The sequence below is a fragment of the Mytilus galloprovincialis genome, chromosome 6 (genome assembly GCF_965363235.1).
Source record: "Mytilus galloprovincialis chromosome 6, xbMytGall1.hap1.1, whole genome shotgun sequence".
NCBI classification, from domain to species: Eukaryota; Metazoa; Mollusca; class Bivalvia; order Mytilida; family Mytilidae; genus Mytilus; species Mytilus galloprovincialis.
Window position 1 is genome coordinate 42,685,191 of NC_134843.1, and position 12,955 is coordinate 42,698,145.

The 12,955-nt window shown below is 31.9% G+C and overlaps 1 protein-coding gene across 1 annotated transcript; it reads left to right on the top strand.

The window, feature by feature from the left end:
* Window positions 1-1,907: 1,907 nt before the first annotated feature.
* Window positions 1,908-10,815, top strand: LOC143079630 (complement C1q tumor necrosis factor-related protein 3-like). Its single transcript, XM_076255070.1, has 2 exons — window positions 1,908-2,065; window positions 9,842-10,815. Exons 1-2 carry the CDS (start codon window positions 1,969-1,971, stop codon window positions 10,252-10,254), a joined length of 510 nt encoding a protein of 169 aa, XP_076111185.1. The 5' UTR covers window positions 1,908-1,968; the 3' UTR covers window positions 10,255-10,815.
* Window positions 10,816-12,955: the final 2,140 nt, after the last annotated feature.

Sequence of the window (12,955 nt, forward strand, 5' to 3'; positions counted from 1 at the left end):
TGTCTGTCTGTTTGTTGTTTTTTTTTATTTTTACCCATGGCGTTGTCAGTTTATTTTCGATTTATGAGTTTGACTGTTCATCTGGTACCTCTGTCCCTCTTTTGATAGTTTAGTTGATATTTATCTTTTAAATTCATATTACAAATTTGGTTTCTATCTAAATAAAGAGGGGCGGAAGATACCAATGGCACATTCAAAGTCGGAAATAAGCGCCCTGGCTAAAAAAGAAAAAAAACACAAACAAAACACAAACTCAAAATATAAAAAAAAGACTAGTTAAAACAAACACCATCAAAATATAGTGTAGTTTCAGGTTCTCTGTGATCAGTCTAATTCGGTAGGTTAAATTTTGAGAAAAAGACGACGGAATTGTTGTTACGTTTATTGTTACATATTCCTCGTCATCGTACGAAAGACAGATGATCCATAACAATGAACTAATTCATAGTGGCGTCCGTTATATTTACTAAGGGATAACTTCAACTTCACCATTTTGAAACCTTGGTTTCTTTTGAGCAGCATTCTCCTATAAAAGAAATTATTATCGGACATCCAAACCTTAAAATACCGTTTCTACTAGCAGATATATACTCCGTGTCCAAGTGCTGCTGTAATGTAAAGAAGCAAGTAAAAATATTCCAAAAGTGAACATCTCTTTTGTGATGCTTTTGTCCGTATAAAGAGGCATATTGAACACATAATTATTACAACGTAATTGTTTAGTTGACCTTATGATTTAAAAAAATAAGAAATCTTCACAATAACCGTCCTTTAAGTGTACATACATCATTAGTGTGACAGATATCACAGTTTTGCATTTTGTCTAACATAGTTGCATTTAGGCTTCAAACTTTTTAGATTGAGTGCAAAAGTAAAAAACAGGCTATGCAGCCTCATTTTGAGATTTTTTTTATTAATAATTAAATATGTGCAAAAGCTTTAACTTAAAAAGATGTTTTGCTACAAAATTTATTTTATAAACCGGCCAATGTTTTAACCATTTTTCTTTTGGAAAAGTCTTTCCTCATATCTATTTTGTTAATTTTAATGTCCAAAATTGTCTATTTTGAAAAACTATTTCAACTGGTATACATAGCAACAGACGAACAGTTAAGTTAAAAAAACTCATGAAAGATACCAAGTGTATAATAGTGTACGCCAGATGCGCGGTCCGTCTGCAAAAGAATCATCAGTGACGTTTGAACAAAATAGTTAAAAGGGCGAATACAGTACGAAGTTTTAAAAGCATTCCAAAAATCTGAATCATATGTTGATCTCTCAAAAAAAAAAAAGAATGAAGAAGTCACTTATGTGGGGCGAGTCGGTAAACAAGATCTAGAGTGGGACGATTTTTTTTTATAAAGTGGCGATATAGTGTGGGACGATTGGCAAGTGGGGCGAGTTGACATTGTTTGATATCTACTCATCGTGTTCGGGCGTCATACAGGGTATACATCATATAGTAATATATAAAGCATATTATAATGGTTGTGTGGCGTTCTAAACTAGAATTTTATTAATTGTAAATGGTTTTTCGTCTAATCTAAAACAGCTGGGATGCAAAATAGTTATCCAACTCGGACTTGGTGTATCAGTGTAAGATCACCCTCTGGCCTCCGGCCATCGGGGTGATCTTCCACACCGCGTCCTTGTAGGATAACTATTAAAAGAACGCTGTTACGGTAGAAATAAATTGAGAAATACGAATGAGTGAAATCTTAAATTAGTTTATTGCCTCCAATTAGATTCAAAGTGTTTTTATAAAAAGATCGTTTTGCAGTTCACGACTGTAATTCTAAAACGTGATTGTTGTGGGTAACTGTTGTTTTCATCTTTGAAGTTTGTTAAGCGTGGATAATTGAAAGATCAAGGTCATTTACAATTTTTTATTATATATGTACACATGCTTCATTGTTTCCGCAAATTATATTGTGTTGCTAGCGGATACTTCTTGTTCTTTTTAACGCTATGATATCTGTGCAAATATTTCTGTTGATCTTCGTAGCTGTTGTGAATGCAAATGTTTGTGGAGAGCAAAAAACAACAAGTTGCTGTGAATCAAAAGGTAGAGTATATTTATGGGATAAATGCACGGTCAGTTAACGAGACAATGTACTAATTAATAATCACCTATCGTTATTTTTTCGGTGTCATGTTTTTTTTTTTTTATTTCTTGGAATTTTTTTCAACTTAATCACACTCTCGAGTATTTCAAAGCATGTAAAATATATACACCTATTTAAATAGAAACAATCTTCTAAAACAATTTCTAGTAATTTAGAATCGAAGAATGTATTTAATATATCATGAAGCTTAACCCGAAACACAATGACTCTCATACTTTTGCAGCCACCAGAGAAAAAGAATCATGTTGACTGCCAAAAATTTAGTTTATTTTTAGGTAAAATACGTATTTTGATAGTTACTTACATGGCGTCCAGTTAGGAATACAAATGAACTGTTGATACTTTATAAATATTTCAGACACTGTGCATGGTTTACTTTGGAATTTGTGTATTTCTTAATTACGTGTGGGGACAATTTGGAAGTTTATAGTAATTTGGCCGGAATGAATTGGGCAGCTTTTATTCCTCTACCTGCAAAAAAATCAATTTGGCCTGTTGCCAAATCCAATTCAGTTTATTTGAATAAAGTATTGTTTAAACTAAACTTATCATTTTGATCATAAATGCCTGTGGCAAAGTTTCATAACTTTCTATGAAGTTTTCACAAAGTTCCAGTCCATACTGTTTGTTAACCGCTAACATCCTATGTCCTATCATTAAAGTGCCTAACAAGATTTCGTGGGGGAATTCGATGTTTGCTATACCACTGTTTATTTCAACGCACTTTATGGCAATACTTCTATACCAATCGAAATGAAAATTTTTGCAGTGTTGTCAGAAATGATTTTACTTTGTAGTAACGTATTGTTTTGGAAACATTTTATGTTTTAAAAGGACATATTTTCTGTATAAAGTCATAAATTATGTGGCTTTTTGAAGCCCAAACTTTGTGTGGCCTTAAATACATAAATGAAAGATCCAAAAACTGTACCAATACAGAACGACATGTTTATGAAATTATAGCAAACGTTTTGGTTGACAAATTTTTGTTCGTTATTACAAAAAAAGAAATTTTGAATATCTTACATTTTCTCCCTAACCAGTTTATATCCTATTACTAATTATAATGTGGACTGGTCATTGTTATTGAATATTACGCAATTTGATTGGGTTAAATTATTATTAGTTTACCTTCAAACTGTGTGTGCTTTTCATACATGACTATTGATTAAATCAGAACGTGCATGAATGTGACAGTAACTAAAATGACCTTCAAACTTGACACTGGATGAGTCCATGTTATGTTTTATCAATGAGAGAATAGGTATGAAAGGTAAGAATTGCCGATTCTCATTATTGTCACAAATTTTTCCAAATACACCGTAGATAGATTATTTTTTAATAGTCAATTGCGGAGAAAACAGAAAAAGTTTACAAATAAGACGTTTTATTCCAATCAACAAGTCATTTTTTTGGGAGAGAAATGCCGAAATACACTTTACACACCGCTACGCCCGGTAAAATTATTATTTATCATACAAAAAAACAACATTTTTCAGTCTCATAGGATCATGCTAATTACAAATAATCCCAAACTAAGGAACTCATTAAATAAAGTCAAAATATTTCCGATCTACCTATTTTTGGAGAAACAAGTCAATACGATAGTTTTATGGTTAATTTCGTCTACCTCACAAAATCTTGTTAGGCACTATAGTAAAGTTTTGAAAAGTAAATTAGATATATTAAAATTTTTGCTTCTGATACTGTATTTCAATCAATGAAAAGCTTTTGTTCAAGTTTCATCAAATTTTGATTTGCATTGCCACTAGACTATCAAAGGGCTACATCTATATGTGTTTTTAAATCAACTTTAATTTACTGTGAAATTTATATAAAATTTAAATAAAACATTGGGATATTTTTCATATCTACTCGCTTCAAGAGGTATAGGGCTTTTCGCTAATTCTATATTGAAAACAATCTTTTGATTTTCACGTTAATGTATGTCTACAATCGTTCTCGTTCATATCTATTTGTTATATCTTTAAATAACAGGAGACTACTATTTTCATGAAGAAATGTGTATACTCGAGAACCAAAAACTTGAAACACAATTTCCATTTGAAATGACGTTATTATATTTTCGTCAATTGCCACACGAGCAGCTGCAGCAAAAGTTAATGACAGGTTGTTCCCTTAAAATTATCAATTCCATTCTGCTTGTATTCATAAATGAGTACCGCTTAACGAAGATTTAGCAGATTCTCAGCAAAATATCTGAAATAATTATTGTTTTGTAAAAAAAATTATTTTCTTTTATTGAAAATAAGCTCGATTTTCTAGTCACGTTTTAATTTTTTTATATTGAAATAGAAACTCGCAAAGGCAAAGATGATCTAATGTTGACTATGTTGATCTATCTAAGCATAACGGTTGATAGTTGTTTTCTTTAAAATTTATGTATATGGTAGACACGATAATGCTAAATAAATGTTCATGACGAATTCCTCTTTTAAACTCACAATGATAAGTACATACAATTATGTAATTTTGATATCGACGTTGTCTACAGATTCGAGCGTCACTGATGGGTATTTTGTAGACGAGACGCGCGTCTGGCGTAAATACAAAATTTAATCCTGGTATTACCAATGTTGAACAGGTTCATAATAAATATTGTAGATTTGTACTTAAAGTTGGTAAAAATTCACCTATATGTGCTGTTATCGGTGAACTTAGACATTTGCCAATGCATATTATTAGAAAACAAAGAATACTTAAATATTGGTTGAAAATTGTTACCAAGAAACCTCCTATTGTATTTGATGTATATAAAATGTTAGTTAATGATGCTGAGAATGATAAAATAAACTGGGCGTCAAATGTTCGTACCTTGTTAAATGATCTTGGTTATAATTTTTTATGGTATAACCAAGAAAATGTATTTTTTTCATATGATGTTTTGAAACTACGCCTCTATGATCAGTTTATACAAAGCTGGCGTTCTAGTATGTTGGATTGTGAAAAATTGGATATTTTGAAAATGTTCAAAATTGACTTTTGTTTGGAAAAATATTTACTTCTTGATGTCAATGTTAAACTCTTAACACAACTTAGATGTGGTTCACTTAAACTCAGCATTGAAACTGGTAGATATAATAATGTGCCTCGTAATGAAAGACTATGTCAATGTTGCAATATGAAAGCTATTCAAAATGAATATCATTTTGTAATGATTTGTCCAGCCTATAGACATCTGCGATTAAGATTTTTGCCTAAATATTATTGTTCTTGGCCTAATATGTCAAAATGTTTATCACTTACTCAAACATGTTCAAGAACTTTGGTATTAAAACTTTGTTGTTTGTTAAATGAAAACTGGAAACTACGGTCACAACTGATAAAGTAGATTATATATAATACTATTTGTTTAATATGTTGGTTTTGTTTTTTGTTTGTTATTATTTTGCTTCCTGTTTGCATTTATATTATGTCGCTTACTATATCATATATGTTGTTGATGCTATAGCATTATATTATATGCTGATTTGCAATAAACTTATTACAATTACAATGTTATTTCAACTGATCGGGCGGAGCTTACGTATTAATTTGCATAAGGACAGTCTGTTTGAAGATGTGTGTGATAAAGATGATTGCCGTTATAATTATTCCTGATTTCTAATCAACTATCAGTGTCATCAAAGGAATTTACAAAACAATGACTGGACACTTCATTGACGAGTTTATCCTAAAACACCTATCTAGAGATGGACTGGTTTATTGTGAGCGAATCGGTTAAACTCCGCCTAGTCAAGTGAAATAAATCGAGTAATATCTATGATGAGTTTATTCATTGACATTTATTATCGAATATAATTATAACTAGATATGTATGGAACTCGGTATTTCCAGTTCCATATACGCACCGGACATTACGACCAGTGTTTTAGGTTTCGGGCTGCTCAGTCTGAAGTGTGTATGCAGTGTTTTGTATACATTTTTTGCCTTTTAACGTTTTTCTTTTATTTTGAAACTACATCTCTGATTAATGAATATAACTTTGGTTTCGTACTGTCTCATTTATTCTCATAATACTATACATGTACATAAGTAAACGTACCAGGGGCCTGTTTATGGAAACTGTTCTAAGATCGGTCATAAGAATTTCTTCGGACAGAAGTTAGGATAAAGTTAGGACCGACTTACGACACGTATAAGCATGCAGAGGCTATTTTAGAATAATCTTAGCTAGGATGTTCTAACCGCTGTCCTAAGTATTGGCGTAAAAGAAAACAGCAAATTAAAAATGAATAAAAATGAAAATATTGTAACTAATTTAATCAAATACTATAATTTCCAAAAAAAATATTGATAATTATAGAATAATTATAAGTTTTGAATTATAATTGTACATTTGAACTCTATGAAACAAAACATACGACAAAAAATATCAGCATGTTTTATATCAGAATTGAACAAACTAATTGTTAACAGTTAAAATTTAATATGTGATCGGTAAAATCATTTGAGTGAGCTGAATTCGAAGTGTCACGGTTTTTATACTAAAATATTCAAAGGAAAATCTTGTGCATCATTCATACAAATTCTGAGTACTTCAACTATTTTCTTACGTGTGCATATATGAGCAAAAAACGAAATTCGAATTTTACAGATGCAAAACTACAGACTCTCCTCGACGACGTGGAAAAGAATAAAGATTTGCTTATTGGTAAATTGGCAAATGTTGCGGTGAAAAGAGGAATATGGATTTAATATGCATTAAGGTGGTACCTAACACTACAGGGAGATAACTCTGTAAAGTCAGCTTAACGTTTTAATTACGTTGTGTTGTAAAAGGAATATATATCGGTGACAATATAATGGAATTTGATGCGACTGTCATACAAGTGAGAGGTTTAGCTAGCTATAAAACCAGGTTCAATCCACCATTTTCTACATTTGAAAATGCCTGTACCAAGTCAGGAATATGACAGTTCTTGTCCATTCATTTTTGATGCGTTTTGTTATTTGATTTTGCCATGTGATTATGAACTTTCCGAATTGATTTTCCTCTGAGTTCAGTATTTTTGTGATTTTACTTTTTAAGCTTCTCAATGATAAAAATTGGTGTTTGTCAAACTGCTATATAACCAGTGTATTTTTTCTGACAAAACGGTTGGTTCAAAATTTTTGAATTAATTTTAGTGAAAGTGTTGGGTACCACCTTAAATAATATACTACAATTTGACTTTTTTTATGAGGGGTGGGGCTGGATAAAATTTGAAAAAAGGCAGGAATTAAAAACGAAGCAGGATGAGCAACTTTGTGGGGCGGATGACAATTTATGTTAATAAAGTCAGGATAAACTAATAAAAGATGGCATGACCGAGTAGGCTGAAATATAAAAAGGAAGAACCAAGATTACAACAACAAAAAAAGCGTGACAATATTTTTCATCCTAGCCCTCCCCAAAATCCCCAAGTTCCCCTCCATAAAAATCAAATTGAACCAAAACAGAACATATTTGTTTATAAAGTAACCATCCTAAATATTTCCTATAGTTAGGATCATCCTAAGATCATCTTAAGACACCTAAATTGGTATCCTAAAGTTAGGACAATTCCTGGGATTTTCCTTACTTGCGACATGTTGGACTACGATATGTCCTAATTTAGTCCTATAAGAGTGCTTAAAGTCAACAGCAGTATACCGCTGTTTGAAAGTCATAAATCGATTGAGAGAAAACAAATCCGGGTTTCAAACTAAAATCGAGGAGAAGTATATTTTAACTATAAATGAATTATCGATAAAAAAATATGGATAAATCCCCTTTTTTTCTAGAGAAATCGATGCGTATACTTTTATGTGAATGTTATGAGTCAGCAAAATAATTCTCATCCGCAAGCGTTTATAACTTTACTTCAATTTAAATCGCCATAAAGCTTTCTTGGAACAACATAATTCAATTCATGTGTATCGCTAGCTCATGAATATATCATAGTGACATCATCATAGTGTGTTCAAAGGCTACGGTAATAGTTTTGGCAACATTTCATGTGGAAGTGTTAACCAAGGAAAAAAAATTTAAACAGACCAACTATATTCAAGTATTTGTAAATATGCAAATCATATAAGAAAAATCATTGAACACATATTTTATAAATTATGAATAAACAAAAAGATGGAACAACAAATCAGGGGTGGTATTCTCGAAACTATCTTAGGATTAGGACGTATCCTAAGACCATCTTATGTCAATTCTTTGTCCTAAGTCGTGTTCTCTAAGCTCCCTTAACTCAGGATATATCTCATTTTTCGTCCTAAGTTTAGGACACCTAATATGGTGTCTTAAGACCATCATATCTTCATCATAGCATGATAAAGTTTGTAATTCGCTTTTCGCTCATTATTTTACATGAAGCTTGACATGAAATAAAACGCAACATCGGTTATTAATTCGTATATAAAAAAATTTGTGCATAATTTTAAACTTTGAACTTCGTGTTTCACCGTACGATGACACTACCAATTTAATTATCATTTCAAAACAAATAGTTTTCCAGTTTAAATTACAATCCTTTTTTATATAATTACATTTGAAATTATTCATTTAATTCTATACATGTTATAATAAAATTTCGTTAACAATTTTATTAAATGGTTTCGTCATTATATGAATAGCACATAGCTGAGAGGGTGATAGAGCAGATTGGTACCCCGAGAAAACATTGTCAACCGCGGCGAAGCCAAGGTTGACAATGCTTATCGAGGAGCACCAATCTGCTCTATCACCCTCTCAGCTATGTGTTATTTAATTTATTATACTGAATGTCATATCACTATTGACTTTTACATATATTTTTTTTTAAATACTTTCTATGATATTACGTACATAACAACGTTTAACGGGTACCAGAAAAATCAACAGTTCTAAGTGAAGCAACATGTTTTTTTTTTCTATTTTGACAGTCAATTAATAGAATCTGAGCCAAAACGTAGAACTCTATAAGCTTGTCTTTAAGAACTTGATGTAAATTCAATGCATTGTCCTTTAAATTGTCGATTTTTGATTGGGCTTGAGGAGAGAGTAACATCAAAAAAAATTGTCACCCGCTCAGCTATGTGATAGAGTAAATTAAACACTCTCGTATTAGCCAATCAAAATATGGCATTTTAACGTGGAGTATAATAATAGTATATAAAAAAAAAATATTTAAGATTTAGAATTTCGACTTAGGACATGTTTAGGACGCCCTAACATAAGATGCGTCTGAGATAGCTACGAGACACAACTTAAGAGTGTCCTAAGATGAACTTAAGTCTATCCTTAAATTGGTCTAAGATGTGTCCTAGAATATTTTCGAGAACACCACCCCAAAACCACAACATACATCTAGAGTTTAACGAACGGTTCAAACACTTAAATCAAAATTGACTTTGTCATATCTCACGAATTACATCACCTAGGATGTAGACAATATGTTTTTGGGCCTACCAAGAATAATAAAAAAAAAACATTTAGGGGACAGCTTTATTTTTCATGTGTTGTTTATTTGTTTGTTTGTTTGTGTGTTTTTTTCTAATAGTTATTTCTTGTCTATAGAATAATTCATGACGAAGATATAGAGTTTTACAAACATGCCTGGTAATATGTTTTTTAAACGTTGTGTAGACGAATCGGGCGTTTTGCGTTCAAAAATATAAGTATTGTACCTTTAACGAATCTTTTTTTTAGTTTTGTTGACTAATTCTAAATTTTCCTTTTGCAGACATAAATCCAGATGAATTTGTGGCTTTTACAGCAATATTATCGGATGGAACTGATTTGACAAATACCCCAATAAAGTATGACATTATTGTGACAAATGTTGGTAAAGCATACAGTTCTACTTCCGGTATATTCCATGCTCCAATTACCGGTATTTATAGCATCTCGTTCAGCATAATGGGACAACCTAACAACAGCATTTACGGAAACCTGTATCACAATGGCAAGCAGATAATCAGGATTTACACAAAAGGAGATAATAGACACGAAGTTGCATCTCAGACAGTTTACCTCAAGCTCGTTAAAAGAGACGAGGTATGGATACAGGGAACTGCAGGAAAGAAATTATGGACATCTGAGCGGTACAACCAGTTTTCCGGCGCATTGGTGAGGAGTGGAGACTTCATGAACTAAAACGCATGTATATGCGAAATGTCCGACGTAAAAAAAGATCATGAAATTTTCTCCTGTGGACAATGCGTCATAGGACAGTATTTTGATTTACATATCATCCTAATGAATATTTGAGCTCACTTAGAATATGATTAAGTTCGAGAGTTAGTAATTTCAGAATCTAAGTAACAACTAAATTGCTATCGTATGCTTTACAGATCTTTCCATCAAATAGTATGTAATACAAAAAATTAATTAATTAATTTTATGTTAGGTTCGAAAATTGGTAAAACTTCCTGTTTTAATTGCAATGGGATATCAGAAATATCAGTTCTTACGAATTGCAGATGAGTAAGCCAAATTTTTAAGGGTAAAAGCTAATGATTTGGATTATATCACTTTGAAAACGTCTCCTCACTTCAAAATGACTTGTAGTACAATTTTTCCCGTAAAATTCGAATACATACACTCTTGTTATCTTTGTTCCTTATACAGTTATTAAAATTTTCTTCATTTGTGTTCCTCGTCGTCATTTTGAATATGTACAATACCTCAAGGTAAATAAATAAGACTCATTGGTAATCTTGTGCTGCTTTCTACTCTTTGGTCGGGTTGTTGTCTTTTTGACACATTTCCAGTTTCCATTTTCTATTCCCTTTTTTCTGCAATTTTCAGTTTTGGGTAGTTTATTAAAACTATCTCACAAATGGAGACGAAGACGTTTATCTACCTAAAAACCAAACAGTGGACTGAAATAGGAAAATATGGTCATCCCTTGACTTCGCCCTTCAGGCAGAACACGATTAAAGAAATGCGTTTATAAATGGTATATTTTACATAACAAAATGTGGCTATATAATTAAAAATAGACGACGAAAAAAAAACCCAGAAGACAGTTTAAAACAACTCTATTTTTTTCCACCCTTGTCCAAATCAATCAATATATTGAACACAAATACAACGTGATCAGAACAGTTTTTCCCCTTGAATTAAAGAATCTCACATCAATATAAATCTAAAAAAACAAAACGTCAATTGAATATTCATGAATCATTATTCTGATAGATATCAGAATTCAAAGTTTAAATTTTGTCTTATACAAAAGAAGATGTGGCATGATTATTAATGTAGCGAGACAATTCTGCACCAATAGGTGGACCTCAACTGTGCCCTTAAAAGAAAATGTGTACTTATTCAGTGAAACAGCATATTTTTCCCTTCGTAGCGAGTATTTTTCATCTACGTGAGAAAACGCCAGACATACGACAACATACGTTACTTGAACGCCCGATGAACGCTTATGTATGCTTCTCGTAAGCCCTAAACACGCTTAAAGCTCGTTGTGAACACGATTCAGATATTGATTGATAAGTTGAAATTGTCCAAAATTACTAGCATATTAGCAGCTTACATGGTTTTTTTTGCCACGCTCAGCGTACGAGGGTGCTATTCGCTGGTGTGTGACGCCGGTGTAACGTTAGAATAGAGTAGTTAATGGGCCAATTTGAATAAACTTCAAAATCGAAGAGCATTGCAGTCTAAAAATCCTAAAGTTTGTCGATTACAGCTAAAGTAATCTGTTCCTGTGATAGAAAATGGTTAGTATTTGGGGAAAAGTGTGGGCTACTGTGCCCAGCGGTTGTTAAAACAAACTGGTAACAGATACCTGGCTATTGTTATGTACGCGCGTTAGGTAAACAAAAGACCCATCAGTGACGCTCGAAACACATACATTAAAAGGCCAAATAAATTTACTGTATGCATACACTCAATATCAAATAACTGGTTATGTAAAGGAACATTAACCGATAGCGTTTTCATCAAGAAATGATTTAAATGAACCGTCTATGACGTCGAGTAGCATTTAGTATGGTAACTATATTCCTATAGCAAATAATGACTTATTTCTTAAGGAAGACTAGTCATTATCCAAACATTTAAAACGCTTTATTTCACTGGGGAATGATTAATTCTGCTACAAGTTTTATAAATGTTTTCAACATTAAATTCTTTAAACGGATATCGCGGTTGGAAATAAGCTGAGCCTTCATATTTACAGATGTATGGATGCAAATAATGGTTAAATATATAAAGTGCGAAAGTACCAATATAAGAGTCCTCGCAATTACCGAAGGCCAGTTGGAAGTCAATTTACGCCTTATGCATAAATGAAGTTTCCCACACTAAAATATCATACAGAGAATTAGTGTTAAGACCTCATTAACACGCATAACATTGTGTAATGCCTGAATAAGTATCGACAGGATGCCGGATACGGAACTGTAAGTGTACATTACTTAATAAGAACACATATGTAGTTATGTACTATATATATATATATATATAACAAATCAATGTTACTTAAGTACCGATAAAAACAATAATATAAGATCTTCTTTGTACACATGTAAACATGATATCAATAAATGCCTTTTTTAAGAGAGACATAAAAGCAGGTTCAACCCACAATTTTTCTTGAGATGTCCTGTAACAAGTCAGATTCTATGAATGTTTGTTTTTATAACAGTTCAGTGTTTCTGTTACTCTTTGGTTTTACTATAGTTGATGTGTTTCCTTCGGTTTTGGTTTGTGACATGGATTTGGTACAGTTATGTCGATTTATGACTATTGAACAAAGGTGTACTGCTATTGCCTCTATTAAAAACATTACATGTAGCATTGTGCTCAGATCAAGAATGCAATTAAAAATGAAATTCTTTAT